This window comes from Lemur catta, chromosome 11 (assembly GCF_020740605.2).
Source record: "Lemur catta isolate mLemCat1 chromosome 11, mLemCat1.pri, whole genome shotgun sequence".
Lineage (NCBI taxonomy): Eukaryota > Metazoa > Chordata > Mammalia > Primates > Lemuridae > Lemur > Lemur catta.
The window spans coordinates 5,297,760-5,324,937 of record NC_059138.1 but is presented as its reverse complement, the minus strand read 5'-3'; the positions used below and the strand labels follow the sequence as shown (position 1 = coordinate 5,324,937).

At 55.9% G+C, this 27,178-nt stretch overlaps 1 protein-coding gene and 1 non-coding gene across 2 annotated transcripts in view; one reads left to right on the top strand and one right to left on the bottom strand.

Annotated features, from left to right (window-relative positions):
* KCNH2 (potassium voltage-gated channel subfamily H member 2) overlaps positions 1-13,475 on the bottom strand; it is a 32,632-nt gene extending 19,157 nt beyond the window's left edge. Inside the window, exons 1-2 of the mRNA XM_045565023.1 lie at positions 13,321-13,475; positions 10,169-10,399 (exon numbers count right to left, since the gene is read on the bottom strand). Coding sequence (XP_045420979.1) covers positions 10,169-10,399; positions 13,321-13,396 — 307 coding nt within the window. The 5' untranslated portion in view covers positions 13,397-13,475. The remainder of the gene's footprint in view (positions 1-10,168; positions 10,400-13,320) is intronic.
* Positions 13,476-20,355: 6,880 nt separating this feature from the next.
* Positions 20,356-20,462, top strand: LOC123647816. The gene has a single exon (XR_006738355.1). It is a non-coding gene; the product is annotated as a U6 spliceosomal RNA (small nuclear RNA).
* Positions 20,463-27,178: the final 6,716 nt, after the last annotated feature.

The following is a 27,178-nucleotide window of genomic DNA, read 5'->3' as shown; positions in this document are numbered from 1 at the left end:
ACCTCTCTGAGCTTCGGACTCCCTGTGGGTACTGCGGGGACAAGTGACTCCTGCTCTGGGTGCCAGATGAGATGACAGATGGCCTTGTGGAAGCATCCAGAGCTCTAACGAGGTGACGAGCTGGGTCCCTGCAGGGAAGGTGACCTCGGGGAAGCAGCCATTCTCCCCACCTCGCTCTGAACGAGAGGAGCTGTGCCCCGGATGGGCCCAAAGTCACTCTGAGGGCAGGAGGCTGGGGCTGCAGTCGGCCTGTCCGCCCCCAGGCAGAGAGGCTGTCTCCGGAGCAGCAGCCCAGGGCTGTGCAGTGTCAGGTTATATTTAGCCTGGTGGCGGCGACAGGAAGATGCAGCGGGAGCTGCTCCTGGCCGGGGGCCACCGTGTCGCTAACACAGCTCTCATGGGCAGCATGGGGCTTAGGGAAGGCCAGGGACTTTGCAGGCCCCAGGGACAGAGTGGGAGAGCTCGCGAGGCCAGCCAGTGAATGAGTGTGTGTGACAGAGAGACCAATCCTACTCTCCCGACTCCAGGAGCTGAGAAATGCAGAGTTCCAGGGAAGACCTACTGCAGGGCAGGGCTGGGGGGCATAAGGCAGACCCCGACTCCCACCAAAGCAGCATCTCCAGACAGACTCCTCCTCCAGCCCTTCCAGCCTGAGACCCAGCCAGCAATCTATGGGGCCATATATAGGGCTTCAGGGACCTCTGCAGTCATCCAGACCCCCACCCAAACTGCCCGCATGTGGCTTGCCTGAGCCATCTTTGCCCCAGACTACTGCAATGGACTCAAGAGAACTGCTCTACCTAGAAAAGCTCAGGGCTCAGCTCTGCTACCCCTCTGGTGGGTGCCACATAGCCTCTGGGGGCCATATCCTCGTGGTGCATACACTGAGAGTCCCTCCCCCTACCCTCCTGCTGAGAAGCGCTGGGAAGGTGAAACAAGGGCCCAGAGATGCGGGGAGGCCACCCTCCACAGCTCCCGCATGGACGTGCTGAGGCCTGGGCAGGTGGGCCCACCCTGCCCCCCACCACCCCTACCTGCTGACCTCCAGCTCCTCCCCATCCTTCTAGGACCCCTTCAACAAAGGCTTTCTCGACTGCTCCATCTGGCCCTCACAGATGCTTCTCTTGAAAACTTCTAACACGATGCCCCTCGGCCAAGAGAGCGTTGCGTGCTGGCTTCTGGGTGAGTGAGCATCCTCCCTCCGGCCAGGCCGGGCTGGCAGCTGCAGAAGGACTGATGGTGGAACTCAGGGGTAGCGACCTGCAGTTGTGGCAGGTGAGGACAGGCCATGGCCCCACCCTCTCACCTCCCTTCCAGCTCCAGGAGCACAGATCACCTTTTACGGCCCACATCGAACCAATGGGACCTCCACCCTGAGTCTGGGCAGTAGACCGAGCCACCGTGGGAATTAAGGTGTCTGTCACTGAAGCAAGATTGAATCTGATCAACAGTTATCCCGCAACACAGAGCTGCCCACCTGGGAAGCTGGGGGAAGGCCAGGCTAGAGCAGGGCTGCAGCACCTGGGATGTTCCTGAGCCTCAGACTCCTCAGCCCCTTTCACTAGGACCCCACACACAGCCTGCCACGGGGCAACAAAGGCACACAGAGCTGCCACTGTCCCCCAGGAGACAATCTGGGGGTCCTTGTCCTCCTCTAGTGTTCTGGAAGCTTCTAGAATTATACTCTATCTTGGGTCTCCACACACTCCAGAGAACCTAGGGAAGCCTTGATAAAGCCCTGTCCCAATTCCAGCTCTGCCATGGGTCACTGCTTAAACCAAGAGTGTTATCATTTGTCCCTGACTTCTACGCCCAGAGGACACTGTGAAGGACCAACAAACAAATCCAAGTGCCAGTGAAACCCCCCTGAAAGGTCAAATGGAACATTCGAGCTCAAAACACATGACAGTGACCCAAACATAAACCGAGAAAACTGGTATTATTTGCAAATGATAGAATTATCTCCCTAGAGAGAGCAAAAAAAATCAAAAAATAAATAATTAGAACACACAAGAGAGTTCAGCAAGGTTGCAGATACAAGATCAGCCCACAAAAATATACAGCTTTGCTCTATTCCAGCAATAAAGCAATTCAAAAAATAGTCAAAAACAAGATATCTTTTAGAATAGCAACGAAACTACAAAGTTTCTAGGAATTCACCAAGAATATACAAGACCTCTATGGGAAAAACAAAACAAAACAAAACTTTAAACTAACAAAGGATATAGAAATGATCTGGTAAATGGAGAGACAGTCCAGGCTCTTGACTGGGACAAATATTATAAAGATTATTAATTCTCCCCAAATGAATCTATAAGACCAATCCAATTCCAATCAAGATTCTAATGGGTATTTTCTTTCCAGGAACTCAATAAACCTTCCCTAAAGTTTATAAAGAATAGAGATTCATGAATAGCTATGTCAACCTTTAAAAAGAAGAAGAGAAAGGATTTGCCTCACCAGATACTAAGACATACTAAACACTATAGGGTTTTTTTTTAATGTGGTTCTGATACAAGGGTGGAGAAGTATTTGGAACAGAACAGAGCTCAGAGACAGACCCCTGGCTACGTGGGAAATTAACCCATGATAAAGGTAGCCCCACAAATCAACGGAAAAGAACAGATGGTTTACTAGATATGTTAGGAAAGTTGGCTCATTACATGGAAAAAATAAAACTTGATCCCTACTTGACACTGCATACGAGGTAGGCTCAGGATGGATTAAAGATCCAACTCACAAAGGTAAAACAATTAAGTTAACAGAAGAAAATGTAGACCCTGGCAGCCTCAGGATGGTGACTAACTTCTTCAACAAAACTTCAAAAAGCACAAACAAAGCTAAAGATCGATGAGTTTATATCAAAAGTTTTATCTTTGTTGAATAAATTGAAGAGAGAGTGAATGGAAGAAGATATTTGCAATATCACAATTCAACAAGGAATTAAAACCTGGGATATGTTGAATATTTAACTATATGCATTTGTATTTCTAGAGTACCCAGCAACCCTGCAAATCAACGAGAACAAAGACAGCAACTACAAAAGAAAACTGAGCAAAGGAGGTAAGCAGGCAATTCACAGGAAAGTAAACCCAAAAGGCTGCAAAGCCTAAGAGATACTCAGACTCATTAGGAATCAAAGAAATGTGGCCGGGCGTGGTGGCTCACACCTGTAATCCTAGCACTTTGGGAGGCTGAGGCAGGAGGATCACTTGAGGCCAGGAGTTTGAGACCAACCTGGGCAATATAGAGATCCCATTTCCACAAAAAATAAAAAATTAGCTGGGTGTGGTGGCTCCCAGCTACATGGGAGGCTGAGGCAAGAGGATGACTTAAGCTCAGGAGTTTGAGGTTGTAGTAAGCTATGATAATGTCACTGCACTCTAACCCTGGCAATAGAGTGAAACCCTCTCAAAAAAAAAAAAAAAAGAAGTCAAAGAAATGCAAATTAAAGCTACAAGAAATCACAGCCACCTTTTAGGTTGGCAAAAATCAGAAAGGTAGATATGTCACGTGTGGCAGAGACATGGAGGCATAGGAACCTCATGCTCTGTTTCGGAGGCGGTGATGGGTACAGCTGTCCGAGTGCACAATCCAGCAGTACTTCGCGGAGTGTCTACCTATCCTGTGATCCAGCAACTCCACTTCTGGGCATGTATCCCACAGACGTCATCACACAGGTCTGCAGGAGAGCATGTCTGAGGATGTTCATGCAGCATCGTTTATGGTGGCAGGGAGTTGGAAACAATCCGGGGTCCCTTCCTGGGAGAGTGGGCAGGTAAAACGTGGTGGCTGCATACCACAGCGTGTGACGCTACAGACTAGACATCAAACAGCAGCCCAGCTGGTCCTAAAGCACACTCATGAGTAAGAAAAGCGAGCGCCAAAACACAACATATAGCACAATATCATTTACATAAATTAAATCTATATGCATATATCCAGACAAAATACACATTTGCAAGAACATATGCAAGCAACACATTCACAGTAAGTACATTTGAACCGTTGCCTGTGGGGAGGGTAATGAGACCGGGGAGTGAGATAAAAGGGAAAAGGAAAAAATAAACTGAAAGAAAGGAAAAAAACAGCAACACAAATGCTGTGGTTTCAATTACTTGGGGGAGAGGCAGGAGCTGGGGCCAGCAGAAGGCTGGGGAGGGACGGGGACAGGCAGGTGGGGTGCTGAGCAGGGTGCAGGGTGGGGTGGGCACATCGTAGAACAGGGGTGCGAAGGCCTGGGTCGGGTTCACTTCCCACGGTCACAGCAGCACTGGGCAGGACCTGCAGCCACAGGGGTGACACCCTGCTTAATGGCCAGCAGAATGAGCCTTAGCGCCGCATGCTGCACTGTGGGTGTCTGCCATCTTGTTCCAGGAATGCCCTTGCCCCCCGCAGTGCATGGGGGACAGGTGCTATGATCCCACCTAGCAAACGAGGAATTGAGACTCCCAGATCCAAGCTAAAATCCAAGTTTCCTGAGGCCCCGAGCCCACCATGCCCCAGAAGGGCCCAGCCTGTGCAGTGGTGTTCCATGCTGGGCAGGGCTCTGGGTTGGAAGGGACAGCTGGGCTGGAGTTCCCACTCAGGTACCTGCCAGCTGGGTGAACTTGGGCAAGTCCCTTAGCCTTTCTAAGCAAGAATTTCCCTCCTGTAAGATGACAGAGTTAATCCTGCCTTCCAGAGGGCCGTGAGGACAGCACGAGCCCCCATTTGCAAACTGTGAAGTACAGTCACAACGTGAGTGTCTGTGTGTGCTGCTGGGCAGCTGCCATCACCCCACCGCAGCTGTGCTCTTCGGCAGCTCTACGACTTTGCCCCGCCACCCAGACCTCCTCGGTCCACCTCCCAGGGTGAGGAGCGTGCCTTCCCTAAGCCCACAATGTCCCCCACACATGGCAGGACTGGGGGACTCCCAGCTCCCTCTGAGGCCACCTCAGGCCACCTCTCCCTGGTCCCACCTTCCTCTGGCCCTGACAGCCTTCCCATCCTCTACGACCCCTCCCAGACCTGGCAGTCTACCATTCTAAGGGTTTTCACAGAGGTGGAGACTGAGGCCCAAAGATGGGAAGTTATTTGCCCAAGGTCACACAGCAAGTCTTGAACCGAGCTGGAAATTGCTCCCAGGTCACCCGACTCCCGGGGAAGACTTCTGCAAGTAGCACACTGCCCACTTCATTCATTCGTCCACTCATCCATTCAGCAAGTGCGTGCTGAGCCCTGCTATCCGACAGGCATGTAGATACAGTAGAGAACAAAGCAGGCAGGTTGCTTTGTTGCCCTCGTGGAACTTCCAAGCTAGTGGGGGAAGATGGACATGGCAGCCTCGCCCAGCCCCATAACTGAGGCAGAGGGTGGGCCAAGAAGTCACTACCTAGCCCTTAAGGTGCTTACAGTCTGGTGGACAAACAGCCAAAAAGAAGAGGGCTTCGTGTGAGGCCAACCACAGCTGGCAGCATGGAGGCCTCCACAGGCCCTCTCCCTGTCCCCTCCTCCCCTGCCAGGGAGGGAAGTTCTGTTAAACTCTCACACGACAGGGTGAAATATTTCCCACGTATATACCTGACGGGATGGGACTGGGGGCGGGGTGGGGGAGGCAATGACAGACAATGTGTTTTTAAAGAAAAAGGATCATTCTCAACCCAAGAGGAAAGTCCTCTAAGGGAGACAATCCAGGCACCCTTCGGGGAAATGTCTAAGCATGAAAGGGCTCTCTTGGAACCTCTCAAATCACCCCACACAGGAAGCCATCTCTGGGTGGAAAAGAGGCCCAGTCTCACCCCAGATGGCCCTCCTGCTGCCCCACGCTCCCCCTCCCCAGAGCCCAAGGCCACCGTCAAACTCTGCTCCCCTCCCAGACAGCTCTGCGCAAATATTTACATAGCTCCTCTCGGGGCTGCAGAAGACACAACATGGAGGAGCCGCCCTCACGACACTCTCCAGACCCCAGGGTGGGCTGAGGAGTAGACAACACCCTTCAATGGAGTCGTGCCTGCCTCCCCCTGGGTGGGACTGGGACAGGGGGTGCCCCAGCAGACCAGGGCAGCCAGTCCAGCTCAGGAATGACCCCCCAGAGCCCCTCCAAGCCTCCAGCAGCCCACAATCTAACCCGGGAAGGGGAACCTCAGAGGGAAGGCGCTGCATGGGGAAAGGCAGCTGCCCCGAGGCAGGGCCCCAGACGGCCCCTCGGGCTCCTGTGCCCACACCTGGCAGTCACGAGGATGCTCTCAGATGGCCCTGTCTCCAAGCTGCGCCAGGCCTTGGCAGGAAGGATAGGGACACCCCTGCCCCTGAAATGAAGGGAGCCTCCCCACTGGCTTCAGCCCCATGAGAAAAGTGCTCGTGTGTCTACGCTCACTTCCTCCTGGGATCACTCTGTTCTGCCTCCCATCTCAAGGAGACAAAACCCACCCAGGCACCTACCTCTGTCCCACCTGCCTTCCCAGCCTTAAGGCTTCTCATTTCCAGGCAAACCTCCTTTTATCACCAGCCCAGACTGATGGGAGGCCTGGGGGCCTGAAAGGATGGGGAGAGGGTGTCTGAGATGGGGAGGGGTCAGTCATGAGGGAGAAGGAGGGGCATGGTGGTAACAGGGCAGGGCTTCTGACTTAAGAGGATAAGGAGGGATGGGCAAGGTGAGGAAGAGGACGGGAGGGACGCCTGGGGCTGGAGGGCAGAAGGCCCAGAGGAGTGAGGCTGACTGACACCAGCAGCACCCGCGGGAACACCTGGGGAGGCTGGGGTCTGAGCCCAGGCACAGTAGCCTAGGGGGCACAGGGCCACCTCTGGGGCCTTTGGGGCACAGCGCACTGGGAAGCAGACTTGGATGGCAGGTCCCCACCCCTCCCCCAGCCACAGCATCAGCTGTTGCAGTGGGGGCCCTCTGACCCTGCTACCATGGCAACCAGCCTGCAGCTGGAGTGGAGAGGCTGATAGACTCTTCTCTAGAGACACCCCCATCCCCACCCACGCACAGGCTCCTGGGGACACAGGGACATGGAGCCAGGCCAGGACAGTCTGAGGTATGGGGAGCTAGACAGCCTTGGAGATAGAGGCCCCGAGGGGCGGGGGACACCAGGGAAGAGGGAGAGAGGCACAGAGGGCTCAGGGGTGCTGAAGCAAGGGATGAAGAGAGACAGATGCAGGGAAAAGGCGACAAAGAGCAAGGGCACAGAGAGTCGCCTTGTGGGCAGGAAGGGACAAAGTCACCATGCAGGCAGCCAGCAACAAAGGCAGGGAGGCTGGAGATGGGGCAGTGGGGAGATGCCCGATGACGGGGCGCAGGCAGACTGAGTGCAGCAGTGGGGAGGCAGGGAGCAGAGATGGAAACAAAGAGCAGAGGGAGAGAACACAGGGGACAGAGAAGGGGACCTCTGCGAGGGCTGGTAGAGGAGGAGCCACAGATCCCCCATGGCAATGTGGGAGCACAAGTGTGTACCCAGCCAGCACCTGCTGCCCAGAGCGCCTCCCCAGGGCCCTGCAGGGGTGTCACCGCCAGCCAGCCCCACTGGCCTCTGCTCCCAATTCCATCTTAAGCCTGGGTCTGGCTTTAAGGGGATTTGGCACAGAGCCAGTGAGCCCCAGGCACCCCGCATCTCTCCCTCCAGCCCATACTCCCCCAGTCTAGCCTCTCCACCTCCCGGCAGTCCCAGCAACTAAATAATGGGGCTGTCTGGCTCCAGGCCCTGACGATGCACAGAGCTAGGCTGGAGGCACCGACACAGCACAGCTGTCCACTGCGGCGCCTGCCAGCAGAAGGCCCCGCCTCCTGCCCAGCTCCCTCTTCCCTGGGGCTGGCCCAGGAAGAGACCCTGAGAAAGGCCTGGACAGAACAAGAGATGGCACTGGCATTCCTCATCTCCACCTCTCCACCTGGCCCATATGCGCGCACACACGCACACAGCCCAGGCCAGCCCCCCGGGATCGAACAATGGGCTGAGTGTTTCAATGCAGAGGAAGAAGAGGCTGATGAACTCTGTCTGCATCACCCCAGGCCTACAGTGCCAGGATAAGTGGGGTCCTAGGTGCCCAAGGGCCAAGGCCAGCCTGTTGGCCAACAGGAGATACCTGAGCCCCATGGAAAGTAGGTGAGAGCAACAAAGGGGGCAGGCAAGGATGGCTGGCATAGGGCTTTCTGGGTCACAACCCCCATTTGGAGTTGTAACCTGGAGAGGGGAAAGAGTTTGAACTTGGGTGGGGGCCCTGGGTCCTAGTCCCTCTCCCTCCATTGATTCGCTGGTAATTGGACCTCTGCTTCTCAGCTCCTCCATCTGTAACTTGAGCAGGCTGGATTAGGTGATCCTGGAGGCCACCAAGATTCCACAATATCACCTTTGCAGAAGGAGTCCCATGACCATCCTCTCCCCAAGGAGCCAGCCTGGACCAGGAGGAAGGGACAGCTCCACCTAGGAAGACCCCACCACCACCACATACTAAGGCCAAAGACAGAAACACTGAGACCCCTGCTGCCAAGCGGCCAAATCCCCCAACACAAATGACACCTACAATGGGACTGGCACATATTTGCAGAGTGAGGCCCGCTGCAGGCACTCTCTAGAGAGCTCAGTGTCCTTGTGAGCTTCCCCAGTGAGCCACATTATCCCAGAAGTACAAACAGGCTCAGGAAATCAACCAACCTGTCCAATCGTATGTCATTTCCAGTGTTAGACATGAACCCAGGACTCCTGGGTGCATATTCCTTCTGTTACACCAGTGGTTTGCAAACTTTTAAAACAAAATTTCACATAAAATAATGTATAGCATATAGACAGACCTATAGCTATTTGGCGCCATTTGCAATATGTGACAGCAGAACAGAGCAGGTAGGGCTCTAGTCAAAGAGCTGTGGGCTCCATTCCCAGCTCTGTCACTTTCTAGTTGTATGACTGTGGGAAGTTGCTTAATTCCTCTGAACTTCAGTTTCCTCATCCATACAATGGAGATAAAAATAGTATCTACCTCCCAGGGCTGCTGTGCAGATTGCATGAGATAGTGTAAGGGAAACATTGAGCCCAGAGTCCAGCCCCTAGAAACCACCCACTGCCTTCGGGGCTTAAATCTAGCCTCACAGCTCTGGCCTCCTGCCAGCTAGAGCCCTGATTTGCTGTGAGCAAATCCTTTTCCACAGGGCCACTGATGCCATAGACAGAACCCTGCACAAGCAGGGCTATGGAGGATTCAGGCCTTCCCAGGACAGCCTCCACCAACCCTGAGCACACAAGGGTGGAGCATGGGGCATGAGGCTGGCTGTCTGGCCCCCAGCAGGAGGCAGAGTGTGCTCACCTCCTGCAACAGGCAAGCTCCTTAAGGGCAGAAGCCTTGTGGGTCCTGCAGACTAGACTGCTCCATCTCTAAGAGCCTAGCGCTGCTTGGGCTCAGTAAATGCTTATCAGAAGCACACTGGTGAGTGAGTAGCAGGGTTTGGGCAGTTCAGCCCTGTGATGCCCGCAGGCCCCAGCGCTGCTGCACTGCCCTCCCTGAGCAGAGCCCACCCCAATGGGGCAGCTGTGGCGTGGGAGCAGCCCCGCCCCAGGCTCTGTTTATCCGCTCTCCGGAAGCCCAGAGCAGCAGGGCTGGAAGGCGGTGGCTGAGCAGAAACACCTGGCGCAGGAGGGGGTAGCAGGGCAGGGGGCTCAACAGATGAGACAAAGGGAACTGAGGTGCCAGGAAAGGCACACACGTCCTCCAGGTGCCACTGAAGTGCGGAAGAGAAAGCAGGCAGGAGAGGGAAGGCGGAGAGCAAGCCAGAGTCCTGCAACCCTCCAGGCCTCACCTTTCCTGACATCTTCTCAGACTAGTCACCTGGCAGAGACTGCCCTAGGATAGCCAGAGGCCTGTGGCCAGAGGTCAGGGCCTAGCTGCCAGCCTGACCTATTAACTCCATCCACGCACGCACCTGCCATCCCAGCCTGGCCTAACTCTAGACCACCTTGTTCGACGTGCCCACACCTGTCCAGAAAAGGAGCCCAAGGCGCCAGGCCCACAGCCTAGCAGACCCCCTGGCAACGCCAAAAACCATCTCACCAGAGTTAGCCTGAGAGAGGCAGACCACGACTCCCACCTGGCACACAGCAACAGCCCCTCCTAACCTACCCCACGTACCTCTAGGCCCCGCCCCGGCCCGCTAGGCCCCGCCCCCTCTCGTGGCCCCGCCCCAGCCCGCGCCTACCATCTTTACGGTAGAAGGCGATCTCCACTTTGCGCTCCTCGGCGCCCAGCAGGGCCTGCGCGATCTGCGCGGCAGCGCGGCGCTGCGTGCGCGGCCCGTGCAGGAAGTCGCAGGTGCAGGGCCGCTGCATCACCTCGGCCCGCGAGTAGCCACACAGCTCGCAGAAGCCGTCGTTGCAGTAGATGACGGCGCAGTTCTCCACCCGAGCGTTGGCGATGATGAACTTGCGGCCTGGGGGTGGGGAGGAGCGGGCACGTGAGCTGGGACCCCGGCCTCTGGGGCTCCCAGCCCTTACCCACATTCACCTGTCACACGCAGCCGCCCGGGGACTCCCCGCCGCAGGGAGCACAGCAGGGACTGGGGTCCCCAGCAGGGGGCGAACGCAGCTGTAACCCGACACAGGTGCCTCAGCGCGCCCCCTCCCCTGCCTGGCCCGCAGGCTGGCTGCGTGGCTTCCCTCCGGCAGGCCGCCAGCAGCCCGCCGCCCCCTCCGCGCCCGGGGCTGAGGCCAGCCTGGGCGGGTGTCAGCAACGCGTGTCAGCAGCCGCGGCGGAGGGATAAACACTGGGCCTGGAGATGGAGCCTGGGAAGGGCCAGAGATGGCGGCCAGCCTTCCCTTTGCACCGGCTCCTCTGGATTCTTCCTCTAGACCCCTGCTCTCCAGACTAGGGGGGCGCTCCCTGAGCCACTCCTTACCCCGAGGCTCCCTAGGAAATCACTCTCCCAAGTGTCTTGAGGATCCTGCCAGGTCAGTACCTCCTGGGACTTCGGAACCCCCTATGAGGGCAGCTGGGGGCTGGGAGGGAAGTAACACATTGAGCACCTACAATCTTTATCTCATTTGATGCTCTGATAACCCTCTAAGGTAGATGTCGTTATCCTCGTTTTATAGATGAACTGAGGCTCAAGGGAAGTTCGGCACCATGCCCAAGTCTTGCCATTGCCAGCTTTTGAACCTTGGTCTGGCAGAAGCAGAGGAATAGGCTGACGGTCACAGGCAGAAGCCCAAGGTCATAGGGAGCAGGGAAAGGGACCTGCAGCTCCAAACACTGACAATACCTGGAGCCTGGGATGGCCCTGAGACACTGACCCACTTGTTAGAAAACAGACCCAGGAAAGGGGACCTTCCCCAGGGACATGAGGCCTTCCTCAGTTTAGTCCCGTCAAGGAGAGGAGCCCAGTGGCTCCATTTCCACTAGACTTGGCTCCCCGGCTCCGTGCCTGCCCCAAGAGCCAGGCTGGCAGGTGAGCAGCAGGCAGGCAGCCTCAGCTTGTGCCAGCCATCATGCTCCGGGGATAACAGCTTTTTATAAGCAGAAGTTTCCGGCCACTTTGGCCTTTAATGCCAGGGCTTTCTGTAGCAATTGGAATCCTCCCCATCCCCTCCCCACAGGCACAGCCCTTAGGCTGCAGCCCAGGGCAATCCAGCAGACAAGGCCATGCTGCTGCAGGGGTACCCTGAGGCAAGCCCAGCCCATCAGGCTCTGGCCTCCTGCCTTCCTGGGCCCTCCCTTCCCCTGGCTTCCAGGAAGTTACTTTCTGGAGTTGGGTCATCTTTAGGTCAGTTCCTGAGGCCCCCTAAACCTCCCAGGCAGCCATCAACCCCAGGAATCAGAGCTTTCTGTCACATGAAAAGACCCCCAACTCAGCCTCCATCTCCACCTCAGCCCAAGGTAGTCCAGAGTACCTGCCACACATACCAGCTTCACCCAAGCAAAACCACTCCTGTCCTCACTCCCAGGCCTGGGAGAGAAGAGCAAGTTTTTTCGAAGGCCAGCCCCACCCCCACTGAGACCCTGGAATACCAGAACCAAAGTCCTGCCCCCTCGTCCAAGATGTGGAAACTGAGACCTAGAGAGAGCAGAGAATCCCTCAAGGTCACAGGACAGTGGGTGGCAGAAGTAGGGCTAGAAGCCAGCACCCGCCAACCCGGCATAGATTCTTCCCTGTGCCTGCACAGCCTCCCCAAGCTTGCGGGAAGGAAAGCCCCAGCGTGAGGTCCTCCACCAATGTCACTGTCTCCACCCCCTCAGGATCATCTTGTTCCTCGCTTCTGATGATACTGCCCATCGAACAGAGCCCTCCCTCCCCCTACCACAGTTACAAGCACACATTGTCCTGTGTTCACAGGGTCATGGGCAAGGAATGTCACCCTCTCCCAACTCCCAGGGCCCTTGGCAGTCACACCCACTGTGGCACATGTAGCCTTGGGGACGGGCACATGAACCCTGGGTGGGTGCAAACACCCACACCCAGAACATTTACTTATCATGGGACCCTTCTAGAAGCATCCCCTACCAGGTCAGCATTAGAAGTGCTTGTAGTCACCACAAGGGGCTTGGGGGACAATGCCCAAGGCAGGAAAATCCACAACATAGGTACACCACAGGAAGTAGGTTACCTTCAAAGCTTCAGCCCCAGGACACCCTTTCACTTTCAGGGCCCACAATCTTGAGCCTTGTTAAAGACACCTCCCACGGCCCAAGCAGGGTCTAACTGACCACCACATACACACTTGAGATTAGGCGCTGACCCTACATTCTTAGCTTTCAGTCCCTCACATTCAACACAGTCAAGATTGGCACGCCGGTCAGGCATAGTGGCTCATGCCTGTAATCCCAGCACTTTGGGAGGCAAAGACAAGAAAATTGCTTGAGGCCAGGAGTTAGAGACCAGCCCTGGGCAACACAGTGAGACCCCCACCTCTAAAAATAAATAAATAAAAAATAACAAAAGATCTGCATGCCCACTGTACTCTTAGGGTCCCACGGTTTGGGTTACATACACTCTCATGTCCTTGCAGGAACAAAGCCCCATCCACATCCAGGCACCCAGAGTTGGGGACACCTGCACACTCTCAAGCCACCCCCCTTTCCTGAATACTCAGAGTGTCACACACATTCTCTGATCCCAAAAGCCTGAGCTGACCCTCCTGCCCCAAGCCCCAATACCAAGCCCCCTGGCCCCATGCCTAGGGCCTCCCAGCACCAAGACTTGTCCCCACGTCCCCTGGCCAGGGCCTGGGGCCCACCAGCCCCCATTGACTAGCACTTAGCGACGCGCACGGCCTGGGCACGCCCCCCCATCCACACTCCGAAGAACTCGGCCCGCCTCCAGAGCCCCCTCCCCGCCCGGCCCCCTCCCCCACTCACTCTGGCCCTCAAACTTGCGGATGATGGTGTCCAGGAAGGTGTTCTGCGGAGCGACGTGGCCCCTCCGCACCGGCATCCTGAGCCCATGGGCGGGCCGGGCGGGCCCCCACCCACCCCGGCCCGGCCCGGCCCAGCACTAGGCTTCGGGTGGCCCGGCCCGGCCGTGGTCCCCGCACCCCGCGGCCAAGCTGAGCACGGGCGGGGCCGAGACTGGACTGCGGGCGCGGGGTCCCCGCTCGGCTCCCGGCTCCGGACCGCGGGCCCGGCCTGGAGCCGCCTGAGCTCGAGCCGCCCGCCGCCCGCACACCTGTCTGCCGGCCCCCGCCGAGCCGCGAGCCCCGCTCCGCCGCGTCCCCGCGCTGCGCTCCGCCCGCCCGAGCGCCGGGCTCCCGGCGCCCGCCCGCCCGCCGGCCCGCCGCCGCCGCCGCCGCCGCGCCGACAGCCGCTCCGGCGCCCGCGGCTCGGGCAGCGCCTGCGGCACAGCCCGGCCGCGGAAGGGTTAATGCGGCGCGCGCCCCTCGGGCTCCGGCCCCCGCCTCCCGGCCCCCTCCCGCCAGCCGCGCGCCCGCAGCGCCGCCCTCTCCCCCCCACCCCGCGCGCCCGCCCTTCCCATTGGCTGGGCCGCGCCGAGGGCTCCCCCGCCCCAGCCCCCCGCTCTGCCCAGGAGCCCCCGGGATTCGCGCACCCCGAAGAGGGGGAAGGGACCCTTAGGGGGTGGGAACCGTAAGGACAGGTGCGACGGCAGGCTTGGAGGCGGCCAGGGAGGTGGGTAGAGATTCCATGCTCATCCCTAACTGGGGGCTGAGAAACCTGATTTGAAGGGGAAGGCCGGTTCCTATGCCCTAGTGCCCCGCCGCCCCGAGCACTGGCTTGGTACACACAGCCTGCGCTCAGTGCCTACTGGCGGTGACAGGGGCAAGGCCTGGGCCGTGGGCAGACGAGCCCAGGGTCAGGGGAGATTCGGGAAGTGGGAAAGCCAAGACAATCTGGAGGCCCCAGGCCAGCAGTGATTTGAGATAAGGGTGGGTGAAACTTAGGAGGGGCACGCCCCCCACAACACACACACGCGCGCGCGCACACACACACACACACACACACCCCTCTCTGAGGGTATGCCAGGCTCTGCATGGGGGCTGCGCAGAGAGGGACATTCTGATAGGAGTTGTGGCCTCCTGGCTGCGGGACCAAAGAGAGGCCCTGAGCGCGAGGTTCTAGCCAGGGGATCCCCGTATGCGGGCGGCCCGCCCTCGTCCTGTAACGCAGGGCCAGCCTTGTAGGCCCAATCCGCGGGCTTGAGGCCCTGCGGCGACGGCCACGGCCCAGCCCCTCGGAAAACCCTGGCCCAGCCGCAGGCCCCTCCCCCGGCCAGCTGGCTCGCTCCTGCCGCAGCTCCCTTATTTAGGCAAGGAGGCCTGGGGACGTCAAGGCCAGGCGGGGTGCCTGCCGGCTGCCTGCCTGGGTCTGAGTAAGGGTCTCAGGGTGAGGTGTCCTGAGCCGGAGCAGCCAGGCAGGGCCTCGGGAAGGCCAGGGCGGGGAGGAGAGTGCTGACAGCTGAGTGGGCGGGCAGGGGGAGGGGTTGCCGCTGAGCAGCCGGCCAGGGTCCCCTCCCTGCAGCCGGATCAGAGACCTGTCTAGATGGATGGGGCCATGTGGGGGCTCCTGAGGGCTTGCAGCTGCCTCTGTCCTTGGAGCAAGGGACTAAGTCTTGTCACCAGCTAGAATCATCATGGGGTGTAGGGGGAGGGGAGGAAAAAAGGGCAGGGAAGGAAGCAGAGTCTGGAAAGAGGAAGGCACAGAAAGAAAGGTTGTGGTGAGACCACCCAACTCAGACTCTCACCTTCCTTCCAGGAGCAAAAAGATGCAAATACTGGGGCCAAATGGGGCCACTGGCCAGCAGATGACACCCTTTTTTATTTGCTGGTGGGTGGGCAGTGACTCAGGGAGGCAGCCAGTGGGAGAGAAGGAGGTGGCTCCACCAGCCGATGCTAAAAAAGTCCAGAGGCTCTTGCCTGTGCAGTCATCCCTCAGGCCCTCTCCATCGCCAGCGGCTTCCTCGCTCACCCCCGGCATGCCCAGGGCCTTCAGTGGCACAGGCTGCCCCTCCTCTGTGACTTGGCAATCAGGTGCCTCAACACATCTGGGTTCTGGGGGGAGCCCAGTCCATGACTGGCCCAGCTCATGCCCCACCCCATGGCCACCCCTGGCTGCCAGGTTGCCTGTGATAAGTCCCAGGTGATTCACATGCAAGCGGATTGTCCTCCCTCCAGATCAGGGTATTGAGAGAAAGTGAGCAAAAGCCAGCTGAGAATGGGCATGAGACGGGGACAATAGAAAGAGACATCTGTGGCCTCCCCTTCTCTCCAGACCAAGAGAGAGGGAGAGCCAGGCCCTGAAGGGAAGGTGCCACTCATCTGACCTGGCCAGCTGTCCTCCCACTACTGTGCCCATGTTGCTGGTTCAGCCCTCTGCTCTTATGCCAAAGGGAAGACAAAGGAGGTAGAGGGACCGTAAAAGAGAGGAGGCCAGGCATAGAGTAGCCCTCCTTCTGTGCAGAGAGGCAAGAAGAGTGCTGTTCTCTCAGGCTAAGGAGAGCCAGATATCTCCCTCTCTCCTGCCCTCCCCTAATCACTCCCCTACACACAAACACACACACACTCAGAAGTCAAAGCCAAATGCAGATTTCTGACTTCCTTGGAGGCTTCAGGGTAGAGCCTGAAAGCAGTCCCACTTAGCCACCCCCACAGTCAAGGACTGAGATGAGGAAGAGAGGCTGTGAGATAAGTTCTCCCCAAGGTGTCCCTACGGTCACAGGTGCCAGGCACTAGGAGGTAAAGGACAACAGATGAGCTGATGGAGAAGCCTCCCCCCACCTTGCCACCTCTGCTACCCCCATATCTGGGACGAAGAGAAAAGTGCCCAGACCTACTACCAAGAGCTGGGCCGTTCAGCGTCTAGACTGTGTTCCATCTGCAGCTCAGTGTGCAGGAGCCACTTTTCAGGGACCATTCATGGGAAGAGCTTTCCCCAACCCTTCCTGTGACTAAGGGAAGGGAGAGGTTGTATCTACAGTGAGACACATAAGCTCCTCCAAGCTCCCAGAAAGAGACAATTTAGGGAGAAAAGTCTACAGAAAACATCCTGCCCACCCCACTCTGCTCCTGCTCAGTCTGAAAGAGTTGAGCCAGGACATCTGGGAGGAAAAAAATGGAAGACTGCCCCTGCTATATGCCCCCAAGGAGCGGGCCAGGCAAGATACAGCCAAAATCAGGCCCAGGAGAGCGACACTCACAGGGGACTGGGCAGCAGTTCCAGTCAGATGGGCGCAGGAGAGACAGCTTATGGAGGAAGGGTTCCTCGGAAGCCCCAGGGGAGGAAGAACAGCAAGACCGTCCCTGGTGTTCAAGAGGAAGCTTACACTGCATGGTGGGGCTTTGTTTTCTGTGCAGCTGGGTCCTCAGAATAGAGATGTTTTCAGATATGATTTGGAGTTGGAGGAGAAGAGAATCAAAGAAACTGCTTGTTTCCCCTCCAGAAGTGGGTGCTCAGGGCTATAGACAGAAAAAAGGGGGAGGAAGGGAGGGAGCGAGGAAGGGACATACCTCAAACCCATAGCCAGGAGCAGGGCTCTCTTCACTCATTGCACTCTGCGGCTCCCCATGCAGCAATCCTGTCTGCCCCTGGCCCATTCCAAGGTCTGCCCTTGACAACCCGATACCCAGCATTGCTGGGACATTTTCCCTGGCTTCATGGTGTCAAAAGAAACCAATAAAGTCCTGGAGACAAAGATTCTGGAGACCAGGAAGATCTGGTTCTGATTCTAGTTCTGCTATAGTTGCAATAACAGATGTTTACTGGGGGTTTCTAAGCAGTGGGCCAGGTGCCAGACACTGCTGGAGGACATCAGGGAGAGACCAGGATCCCTCCTCAAGGGAGTCACAGTCTAGTGAGTTTCCAGAGAGGTGGTGGGCAGACAGAAACTGTGCAATCTGCAGTTAAGTGCTGTGGGATTACAAGGTGGTGTCAGTTAATTTTAAGGGAGGAGTCGGGGGAGGGGTCCTTGCCAGGGCGGGAATTTTCACAGCAGGTCCTTGAAGGTTGAGATGGGGCAGAGCAGAAGGATTGCAGGTAGAAAGGACCACATGAGGGAAGGTATAGAGACTGGAGAATGGAGAACAAGTCAGGATGAAATAGGGATGGTGACAGTGGAGCAGTAGGCTGGCACCATTTGCAGAGGGCCAAGGAGTATGAATTTTATTCTGCATGCAAAGGGGACACACGGAAAGAATATGGTGGCAGCTGAAATGTATTATCCATGAATGTAGAAATCGTATCTGTACAGATCCTAGCATAGAGTATGTATCCAATAAAGGTTTGTTGAATGAATAAAACATGTATAATAGTTTGGAAAAACTGAGGTGAATATGAGGTGCTTCAGTTATCTGTTGCTGCATAACAACCATCCTAAAATCCAATGGCTTAAATCAATGACAGCGTTTGTTTTGTTCATGGATCTGCAACTTGGGCAGGTTCATCTGGAACCACTTGTCTCTGCTTTACTCCAAACTAGGGACTGGAGGCTCAGCCACTCACGTTTGGTGGTTGATGCTAGCTGTCAGCTGGGACCTCAGCTAGGGCTGGGGCCAGACATCTACATGAAGCCTTTCTGTGTGGCCACCTGGCTTCCTCACAGCATGATGGCTGGGTTCCAAGGGCCAGTGTCCCAAGGGAAGATCAGTTAGAAGATGCATCACCTTTAATAACTTAGCCTTAAAAGTCACATAAAATAGCTTCTACCATAATCATGGCTCATCAGATTCAAGGAGAAGGAACATAGACACCCCCACCAATGGAGGAGTGTCTCTGTCACACTGGAAGAAAAGCAAGTGCCATGAGATATATTGGGAAAATAACATCTGCTACATTAAGCTATGCAATAGTCCAGAGGAGAGATATCCAAGACTTGAGCCAGGTCAGAGGTGATGGAAAGGGGCCCATTTGTTGTGCACCTATAGGAGTATCACTAAATCTCACTTTCCTTACCTGTAAAATGAGGAGACCAAACAAGCTGGTCTCTGAGATACTTTCCAGCTCTAACAGTGAGTGATTCCTTAATTCTACACAACAATATGCCCACCCATGGGTGGTTCCTCCATTTTCCCTCAATACTCACATCCACCTCCACCTCCTGCCTTTGCTCACTCATCCTAGGCATCCTGGGGACCAATGGCTACTCTCCACAAATGCACCATGGTCTATCCTATGTATTTAATTCAGAATAAAAAAATAAGTGGAGTGGGAGACCCTTAAGGACAGGCGAGAAGACTCTGAGACTGATCAGAATATGCGTGCTCATTACCATAGCTGCAGTCCCCAACCCCCAGGCTGCAGATGGGTACTGGACCATGACTTGTTCGGAACCAGGCCACACAGAAGGAGGTAAGTGGGGGGTGGTGAGCTACAGATGAAGATAGCAAAGCTTCATCTGTATTTACAGCCATTCCCCAGGGCTCGCATCACCACCTGAGCTCCACCTCTCCTCCGCCGTCCTCCGGTCTGTGGAAAAATTGTCTTCCATTAAACTGATCCCTAGTGCCAAAAAGGTTTGGAACCACTGCTATAGGGTCTACTGAAAACACCAAACATATGATGTGGCCTCCACCCACAAGGAGTTCATAATCTAACTGAGGAGAGAGAACAAATGGGCATGAAATGTCACAAAAACAGTCTGGTGTACTTATGGTATATGGAGTGAAGTTCAAAGGAGGGAGGGCTCCAAGTGGGCTGGGGCAGCCAGGAGAACTTCTTGGGTGAGGTGGCCCTCCTGGATGGTGAAGGTTTTCTCAGGCACGAAGGAAGGGGGTGAACATCTTCATAAAGCAAGATCCCAATAGAAGTCTGGTGTGGATCCTCCCACCAATCTATACTTACCCCCAAATGAGAAAGAAAAGAGTCAGTTTAAGTTTTCCCTGCCTGACAACTTAACAGCTGTCTGTCCCTTTGATTTAAGGACTGGGATCTTTAGACACAAGAAAGGGCTTCAAGTGAGGTTCCAGAACTTAGTGAGCAGTAGAAGCTCCAGAATTACCATATAGCAGGGGCTGATGAGGAGGGAGAATTAGATTATAAGGGGACTAGGACATTTATCTGAAGGTTGAATTTTCAGGTATTCCTTTAAAAATGTATTTACTAAGCATCTAATATGTACCTAACACTATTCTAGGAAATAGGTTGGTTTTGTTTTGGTTTGGTTTGGTTTCTATAATACCCTCAGAGTTTACAGAACCAGTGCACTATTTTGACATAGATTGGGGGTTATTTTGGAGTGGCTTTGAGGTACTTAAAAATATTAAGGAGTAAGCCATGCTTTGGGCTACCCTGCCAGGGAGGCTGCCAGGGAGGAGATTCCAAGCTCATTTGGCTTCTTAACCGCTCCAGCCAGGCTGGAGCTCTGTCTCTGTCCAAGGTGCTGAAAGCGCTTCATGCCAGGCTTGGCAGGAAACCAGGAAAGACAGCTCAGGTGAGCAAATCTGGGGCCCTCTTTGGGACACAGTGAAGTAGATGGCCACCCCAAACCAGGAGAATGTTTCTGGAGATAGACTGTAGATCAAAGAGGCAGCATGTGGCGAAGTAAGAGCTGGCTTTGCCAGTTGGTGCGGAGAAACCCAGGTCTCATTTACATGCATCCAGAATACGCCTTCCTCCCTCAACCCCACCACAGCCATGAAAAAAGATGTGAATACACTCCCGAACTTTACACTTGCAACTCTTGGGATTTCCCTTGGGAGTTTCTGTTGCTTTATGAAACATTAGAGCCAGAAGCGGACACTTTCATATATCAGATGATAAAACAGAGCTTTGGAGTCGTGAGGACTCTTCCTCAAGGTTGCGTCACAAGTTATAAATGGAGCTGAACAAAAAGTGAGGTCTCCTGGTTCTTAGTTAAGTGGTTTTCCTACCATACCAGGCCAGGTGGGGGGTTATACACCACGTGTAACAAGAGCTAAAGAAGTAGGGAATTCAAGATGTGTGTGTGTTGTGCTCACTTCAGCAGCACATATACTAAAACTGGAACGATACAGAGAAGATTAGCATGGCCCCTGCACAAGGATGACCTGAAAATTTGTGAAGCATTCCAAGAAAAAAAGAAAAAGATGTGTGTGTGTTTGTCAGAGAGAGAGAAGAAAGGGGGGAGAAGAGAGCTCTAGGCACAGAGGTGGCTGCGTCATCTGTCCAGAACCATACCCTGCTCATTCTGCTAAAATGCTAACATCATGCAGAAGTCAGGGCCTACCCTAGCTTGGGGAGTGGGGGCCACGGAGAGAATGAAATGCTAACCCAACACTAGCTCCATATCCTGAAGAGTAGCAGCTCACCCTGCAGATCACGAGCTCCTGAGGCAGCCAACACCAAAGACCAGGGAAGAGAACTCAGGCCCACCTAGGTCTCCCACTCTATCATCTCCCCAGTCTACCCACAAACAATTATCCACCATTTTCTACGTGCCTCTCACTGTGCAGAACTCCTAAGGAAAATATAAGGTATTTATATTCCAGCCCCTTATAAAGTTTGCCTTATAAAGTTTGCAATCAGTTGGGAAGACAAGATGTTCACACCTGAATAGACAATATTCAGGAGCCAAATACAAATAATGGCAGCTGACAAGAGAAGTCACACAGCCCTAGATCCAAGTCCAAGAAGTGGTGTAGACCACGAATGCTTCGACTTTGAAGTAGGAAGAGATCGTTTTCAGGCTGGAAGGCTAAGGAAAGGCTTTACAAGGGAGGAGGGTTTAGGGAGAATTTGGCTAAGCTGAAAACTGCGGTCAAGACGTCGTCTCTGTCCCTCTGGAGGCCACCAGTCCAGCCAGGGCCTTTCCAAGTGGGAGAATGGAGCTGGTGAGGGAGTGGAGGTGTCAGCAGAGGTGATGCTAGTGCGGTGGCCCAGAGTGCCCAGGGAGCTGGGATTAGGTCTTGCTCTCCTGAAAAAGAAAGGCCCAGAGAGCTCCCCCTTCTGGACCTGGGAGGCAGAGCACCGTCTAATTGGAGGCTCCTCCAGGAGTGGGCTCAGCAGCTCCCAGAGTAACGTAAGCTGGAGTTTGGGAAACCAGACAACAGAGTGAGAACCCCAGGAAAGCCTCAGATCAGCAGCAGCAGCAAAGACATCTGGAATGTCTTGTTGCTGGTCTCTCGGAGGTCACTGGGAGTCAAGGGGCATACGATCCACTCGAGAGGGCAGGAAAAAAGACAAATCGCACAGTGACTGAAGGTACACCAGAGTTTGGAGTCCGGATTTCTGCATCTCACCGATCACTAAGGTGACCTGAAGGCTGCCCTTCCCACCCTGGTTTGAAGAGAGACCCTGGCCCCTCCTCAGACACTTGAGTGGTAGGGGGAAGAGGGTTCTGCCCAGCTAATCCCCTATGATGGTTGCTATGGAATTTCCATGCTGGGCACACTTGACGCTAAAAGCCCTGGTTCCCAAGAGACCTAGCACCACAGCAACCACACCAGGAAACTGGGCCAGCCTGAGGGATTGAAGGAGAGGAGAGGGAGACAGGAGGAAGGAGGAAGGGGGAGGGCCTGTCAGACTGATCCCTGACAGCTGTCTGCCTCGCGTCTGGGGTGAGCGTACAGTCTGGCACTGGCAGACGGGAAGGCTTTCAGTGTACGGCCCCGCAGCCTGAGATGGGGCCCCCAGGGGCAGCGTTCAGGAGACCTCAGCCTGACCCTAGAAACTCCTCATTTTCACTCTGGATCCCAGGAATGAAGAGCAATTTCAGGTCCCCGTGGATGTTAAAACATTCTTGGCCCAAATTAGCTTTGGAGTGGCAGGGCCCAGATGAGGAGGCAGGTCAGTGAGGGAGCCCCAGAACACACTACCCATGGGGACATGCACACACTCACGCACAGACATACATACTGCTATAGACTGAATGTGTGGGGAACCCCAAAATTCATATGTTGAGATCTTAGCCCCCAAAGTGATGGTATTAGGAGACAGAGACTATGGGGGTGATTAGGTCATGAGAGAAGTACTCTCATGAATGGGATTAATGCCCTTATGAAATGGACCCCAGAGAGATCCCTCACCTCTTCCACCACATGAGGACACAGCAAGAAGGCACCAACCATGAACCAGGACGTGCACCCTTACCAGACATGGAATCTCCAGTGCCTTGATTTTGGACTTCCAGCCTCAAGAACTGTGAAATAAATTTCTGTGGTATAGGCCACCCAGTCCATGGTGTTTTGTTTTAGCAGCCCAAATGCACTGAGACTCATGCACACATACACACGTACCCTACAGGCACAAAATCCACGCCGGGCAATGGTTTGGAAGACAGAGTCTAAGCCTCAAGGTGATTCAAGGCCTGGAGACACCTGAGTTCCCCTCAGGAAATTAGTCCACACTCCTAGGAGCCTCCAAAGGCTGGCAGTCACCTGTCACTGTCAGAACAAGGTCTTAGGATTTCCAAAGGCTTCTTCGCCACATGACTTCCCCGTCAGTCTGTGGACCAGCAGCAGAAGGGTCTCCAGAAGAGAGTCGATCAGATCAAGCTGTCCACCTGGCTGTGCCCTCAGGAGCCCACCTGGGGGACAGGGGAGGCATCTCCGGTCACCCCTTCCTTGGCTCTCCCAGCTCCAGGAACTGCTGCCTCTTGCAGGAGCCCCCGGCTGTGCTGGACACAACTCCCTGCGCCTTCAGTTCCCCACGCTGCACATGGTCAGTCTATGCAGGAGGCAGGGAGGGGCACCAGGGTTTGTCCCACAGGGAGGTACCCCTGCTCCTCTTGGGGTGGGCTGCTTACAGGGTCACCATCAGAGCTTCAGGTTTATGCAAATGAGCCACTTATGCAGACCCACCACCCAGTCTGGGCTCAGGCGCACAGGCCATTGGCCCCCAGCTGGTTGCCTGGGTCTCCCATCTGTCTTTCATGTCTGATCCCAGGACTTTGCTCAAATATCTCCTCTTCAGCTCTCTGCTTCCCCCATGTGGCCGTCTCAAGAACAGCCAGAGCTGCTAGGTGGCGCCTGCCAACAAGGGAGCCCCTTTCAGACAGGAAGCCCCTTCCACAGCTGGAGGCCCTCAAGACCCTGACCTCTGCCCGAAGGCCCCCTCCAGTCCCCAGCCCCAGCGCTGCAATCTGGAAGCTGAGCAAGCCTCTCCGCTCCCTGCCCGCCTCCTGACACATAGCGCGAGTTACATCCTGAGGAGTGGGAGGCCGCCCTGGCTGGCATGGCTGCCCTCCCCTCCTTACTTCTCCTGCCTCCCCTCCCTGCTTGCCCCTCTGCTCCCCACCCAGTCCTTGCCAGCAGGCAGGAAGGAAGCCGCTCATAGTGCGGAGGGTGGGGCACTTCCAGCTCACACTGAACAACCCCGGGTTGGGCTATAAAGAGTCAGGGCCTTCCGCTCCGTCACCCGCCACCCCTCCAGCCCCCCCAGCCCCTGTGCACACATCCCTTCCCAGCACAGGCCCCCAAGGTCAGGGCGTCCCCCTGCCCGGCTCTGCACAGCGCTCTGGTCTGAGAGGGAAGGCAGGAGCAAAGTTTGCTGCCTTCTCAGTGTTCAGGAGGGAACAGAGGGCACCAGTGGCCTGGCCCACCCCAGGGACAGACACTGTCATCCTGCTGATAAGGGCCGATGAGGGCTGAGGTCTGCACCAGCCTTCCCAGGGACAGAAACACAGCCACTGTCAGGGACGGAGGGGCTGGGCTCCCAACCTGATCATATCCAAAGTCCCGTCCAGCTTGAGATCCCATGATTTAAAATTTATTTCCTTTCAGTAGAGCCTCAAACCTGAAACCTTGCAAATTGAGTTTTTTCAGAAATTACAAATGTATTTTGCCAATATGAGCAGTCAGCCACTAAGAAGCAGGGATGCTGGCTTCAAACAGGGCCTGAACCGGCCAGAGCCCTGTGGGGAGGCAGGAGAAAGGCCCCATCCCAGAAAGGCTGTCAGGACTGCCACTGCTCTGCCCAGAGCACCTTGCTGGAAGTGAGGACATGCAGGTAACACTGGCCACAGACCCAGGAAGGGGAAGAAGGAAACCCCTGTCCAGAAAGCTTCCACCTCTGACTTTTTCTGTCTGTCTCACTTTTTCTCTTCCTTTTCTTAAAACCCATGCCACTATGTCCTCTGTCCCACATCAAACACAATTCAGGGCTACCTTGGCCCACAGCCTTCAGTGCTGACTATGCCAAACTGTGCCCCATCCTCTCTTGTGGCCAGAGAGTCCTCCCTCTTGGACCCATCCCCTGCACCTAGACTGACCCCTTCTCTTTGCCTGCCCAGACCAATCTAGCCTCAGCCAGATCCCTTCTCAGCGGCCCCTCCACTACCTCCAGAACACAGCCTCTGGTCCCCGGGACGGCTGCACACGTTTACAGCCAAACAAGCCAATGTTTATGACGCACCTACTCAGTGCAGGGTGCTCAGGCCCAGCAGAGGATACCAAATGAGAAGAACTGGTCTATGTCTTCCAGAGTACCTAGCTTCATTTGGGGGAGAACCCACACACACACAGCAAGCTGCCCAAAAGCCATGACCCAGGGAACCAGAGGAAGGGATGTTCCACCCAGGGAAGAAGGCCTCACAGAGGAAGCAGACTCCCAAGAAGGAGTTAGAAGCATAAGAGAATTATGGGGGGTGATCCCTGAGAAAAATAATGTGGAGAGGGAGCAGGGATGAGCAGGGATCCAGCGTGATCAGGCCAGACTCCTGTGGAAGCAGAGGAGCAAGGCAGACGGGGCAGGAAGCCCTCAGACACAGAGAGCTGAGTCTCAGCCAGCTCCCAGGGACACCAGTGTAGAGATGCCGCTGCAGGAGGCCAGCTGGGCAGGAACGGTGAGCCCACATCCCTCCTGTGTATGACTGTCCGAAGCCCCCAGGCAAGCAGGTGGCGTTGGACCGAATGCTGGGCAGATGCTGCAAGCATCAAAGCTGGAAGCTGTTGGCCACCTGCACTTCCTGCTCTCTAGGACAGAGATCCGGTGGGACACCTCCAGAGCTGCCACCACCCAGCCTGGGGAAGGGGAGAGAGATTTCCTTTGTGGGGGACAGTGCGGCAAGGTCCAGAGGCAGGGTGCACAGGGCTGTTTGGGAATCGATGAGAAAGCCAGTTTGTCTAGAACAGAGGTGTGAGCAACGTGCTGGGGAAATCGAGGACCAGGCCCGTGTGTCAGAGTGGCCTTGGCCTTGGCTGAAGGTTTCAGGTGGAGCCAAGGCGTGAGGTAAGCCCTGCTTTTGAGAGGACTCTGGCAGCAGCCTGGAGCCCAGATGGGAGGGGGAGACCCTGGGGTCAGGAGACCACAAGGACAGGCCACAGGCCAGTGGTGCAGGCAAAAAGTCGTAAGGACATTGGCATCTGAGGCTGGTTGTCACCTTGACCCCAAGGAGGCCAGGCACAGCTCCATTAACTGGAAGCTGAAAAAAGGAGTCATTCTCGGTCATGCACATTTTAGGGAGTGGCTGAATATGGGAGCCAAACTCAGGGTCTGCCTTTCCCGCCAGCAGGTTAACGACATCTGAGAGGTAGGAGGCTGGATCCCACCAGATCCCACTGGGAAGACGAGGCCATGGGGAGGGACAGGGCCTCAGGCCCGGGGCCCAGGAGAAAGCCTGGGCTTAGCAGAGCCCCGAACCCTGCCCCCGACCCCTGTCACCGCTCCTGCTGAGTGCGGGGCAGCAAAGCACACGGTGTGGGGCGCAGGCTTCTCCTTGTTCATGAGGCCCCTTCCCCTCCACCCTCCAAAGCAGGCAGTCCCCACCTCCTGGTGTGACCCCAGAGCTCTTAGCACAGCCTGTTCCTTCCTGGTCCTCCTGCCTGCCCCCCATCCCGGCCCACCCTGGCCTTATCCTCCACTGCTTTTCAAAGGAGTCCGGCCAACACAAATCCACATGTTTGTTTGTCTGCCTGTCTGCCTCTCCCAGTCTCTGCCTCTCCCAGTCTCTCAGCTTCCGTTTCTTTCTCGCAGTTTCTCTCAGCCTCTGAGGTCTCAAACTCACAGGACCATGACCCCTGTGGACTCAGATGCCTACCTAGGTAGTGGCCTTTCTGGATGGCACAGAACTACAAAGCCCAGCATGCTCTCCTGCCCAAGGTACCTGAAGAGTGCTGGTGCGTCCCCCCTGCATTCTGGGAATTGTAGTTTCCCTGGCCCCCACACGCTCGCCAAGGCTCCAAATCTCCCCCCGTGGTCTGGTCCTGCCTCTGCCCTTGTTCTCTCTGCTGACCTGCTGCCCAGGGAAGCATGCGTCACTGGATGACAGGGTGGGGGTGGAGGCCCTGGATGGCAGCTTCCTGCTCTTTTGTGTCCCCCACTTGAGTCACAGGGGGTGGGGGGTTCCAGGAAATTGGGGCTGGGAGGAGAAGGGATACCCTAATGCCAGACTCAAGGACAAAACTCACTGCATCCTTGCTGGCCTGTACCCCCAAGAACCCCAAAGGACTCAAAGGTGGGACCCAGGGGCACTTAGATGTAGGAAGAGTGGTGACCCTGGAGGTCCCTGTGGTCACTGAGAGTGTGGGATCCCATCACCCTACTACTGACACAGTGCTTACTTTCCACCAGCCCTTCAGGGGACGGCTGGCAGGGGTGAGGCCAAAGGCCCCTTTTGGTGTGACACCACAGAAGGGCCTTCCTGACCCTCCGGTGGCTCTGCCTGCCATTTCCCCACGCCCCAGCTCCTGTGCTCCAGCCCCAGGGCTCCACTGGACACCTGGGTTCCCACTTATCAGCCCAGTCCTCATAGCGGAACCCAGGCGTCCGGCCCCCCACCCTCTGGGCCACGGGCATGGAGCCGAGTCCTCAGAGCCTCCCAGCCGGCCTTGTTCCTGTCCCATTGTGTGTGGGATGG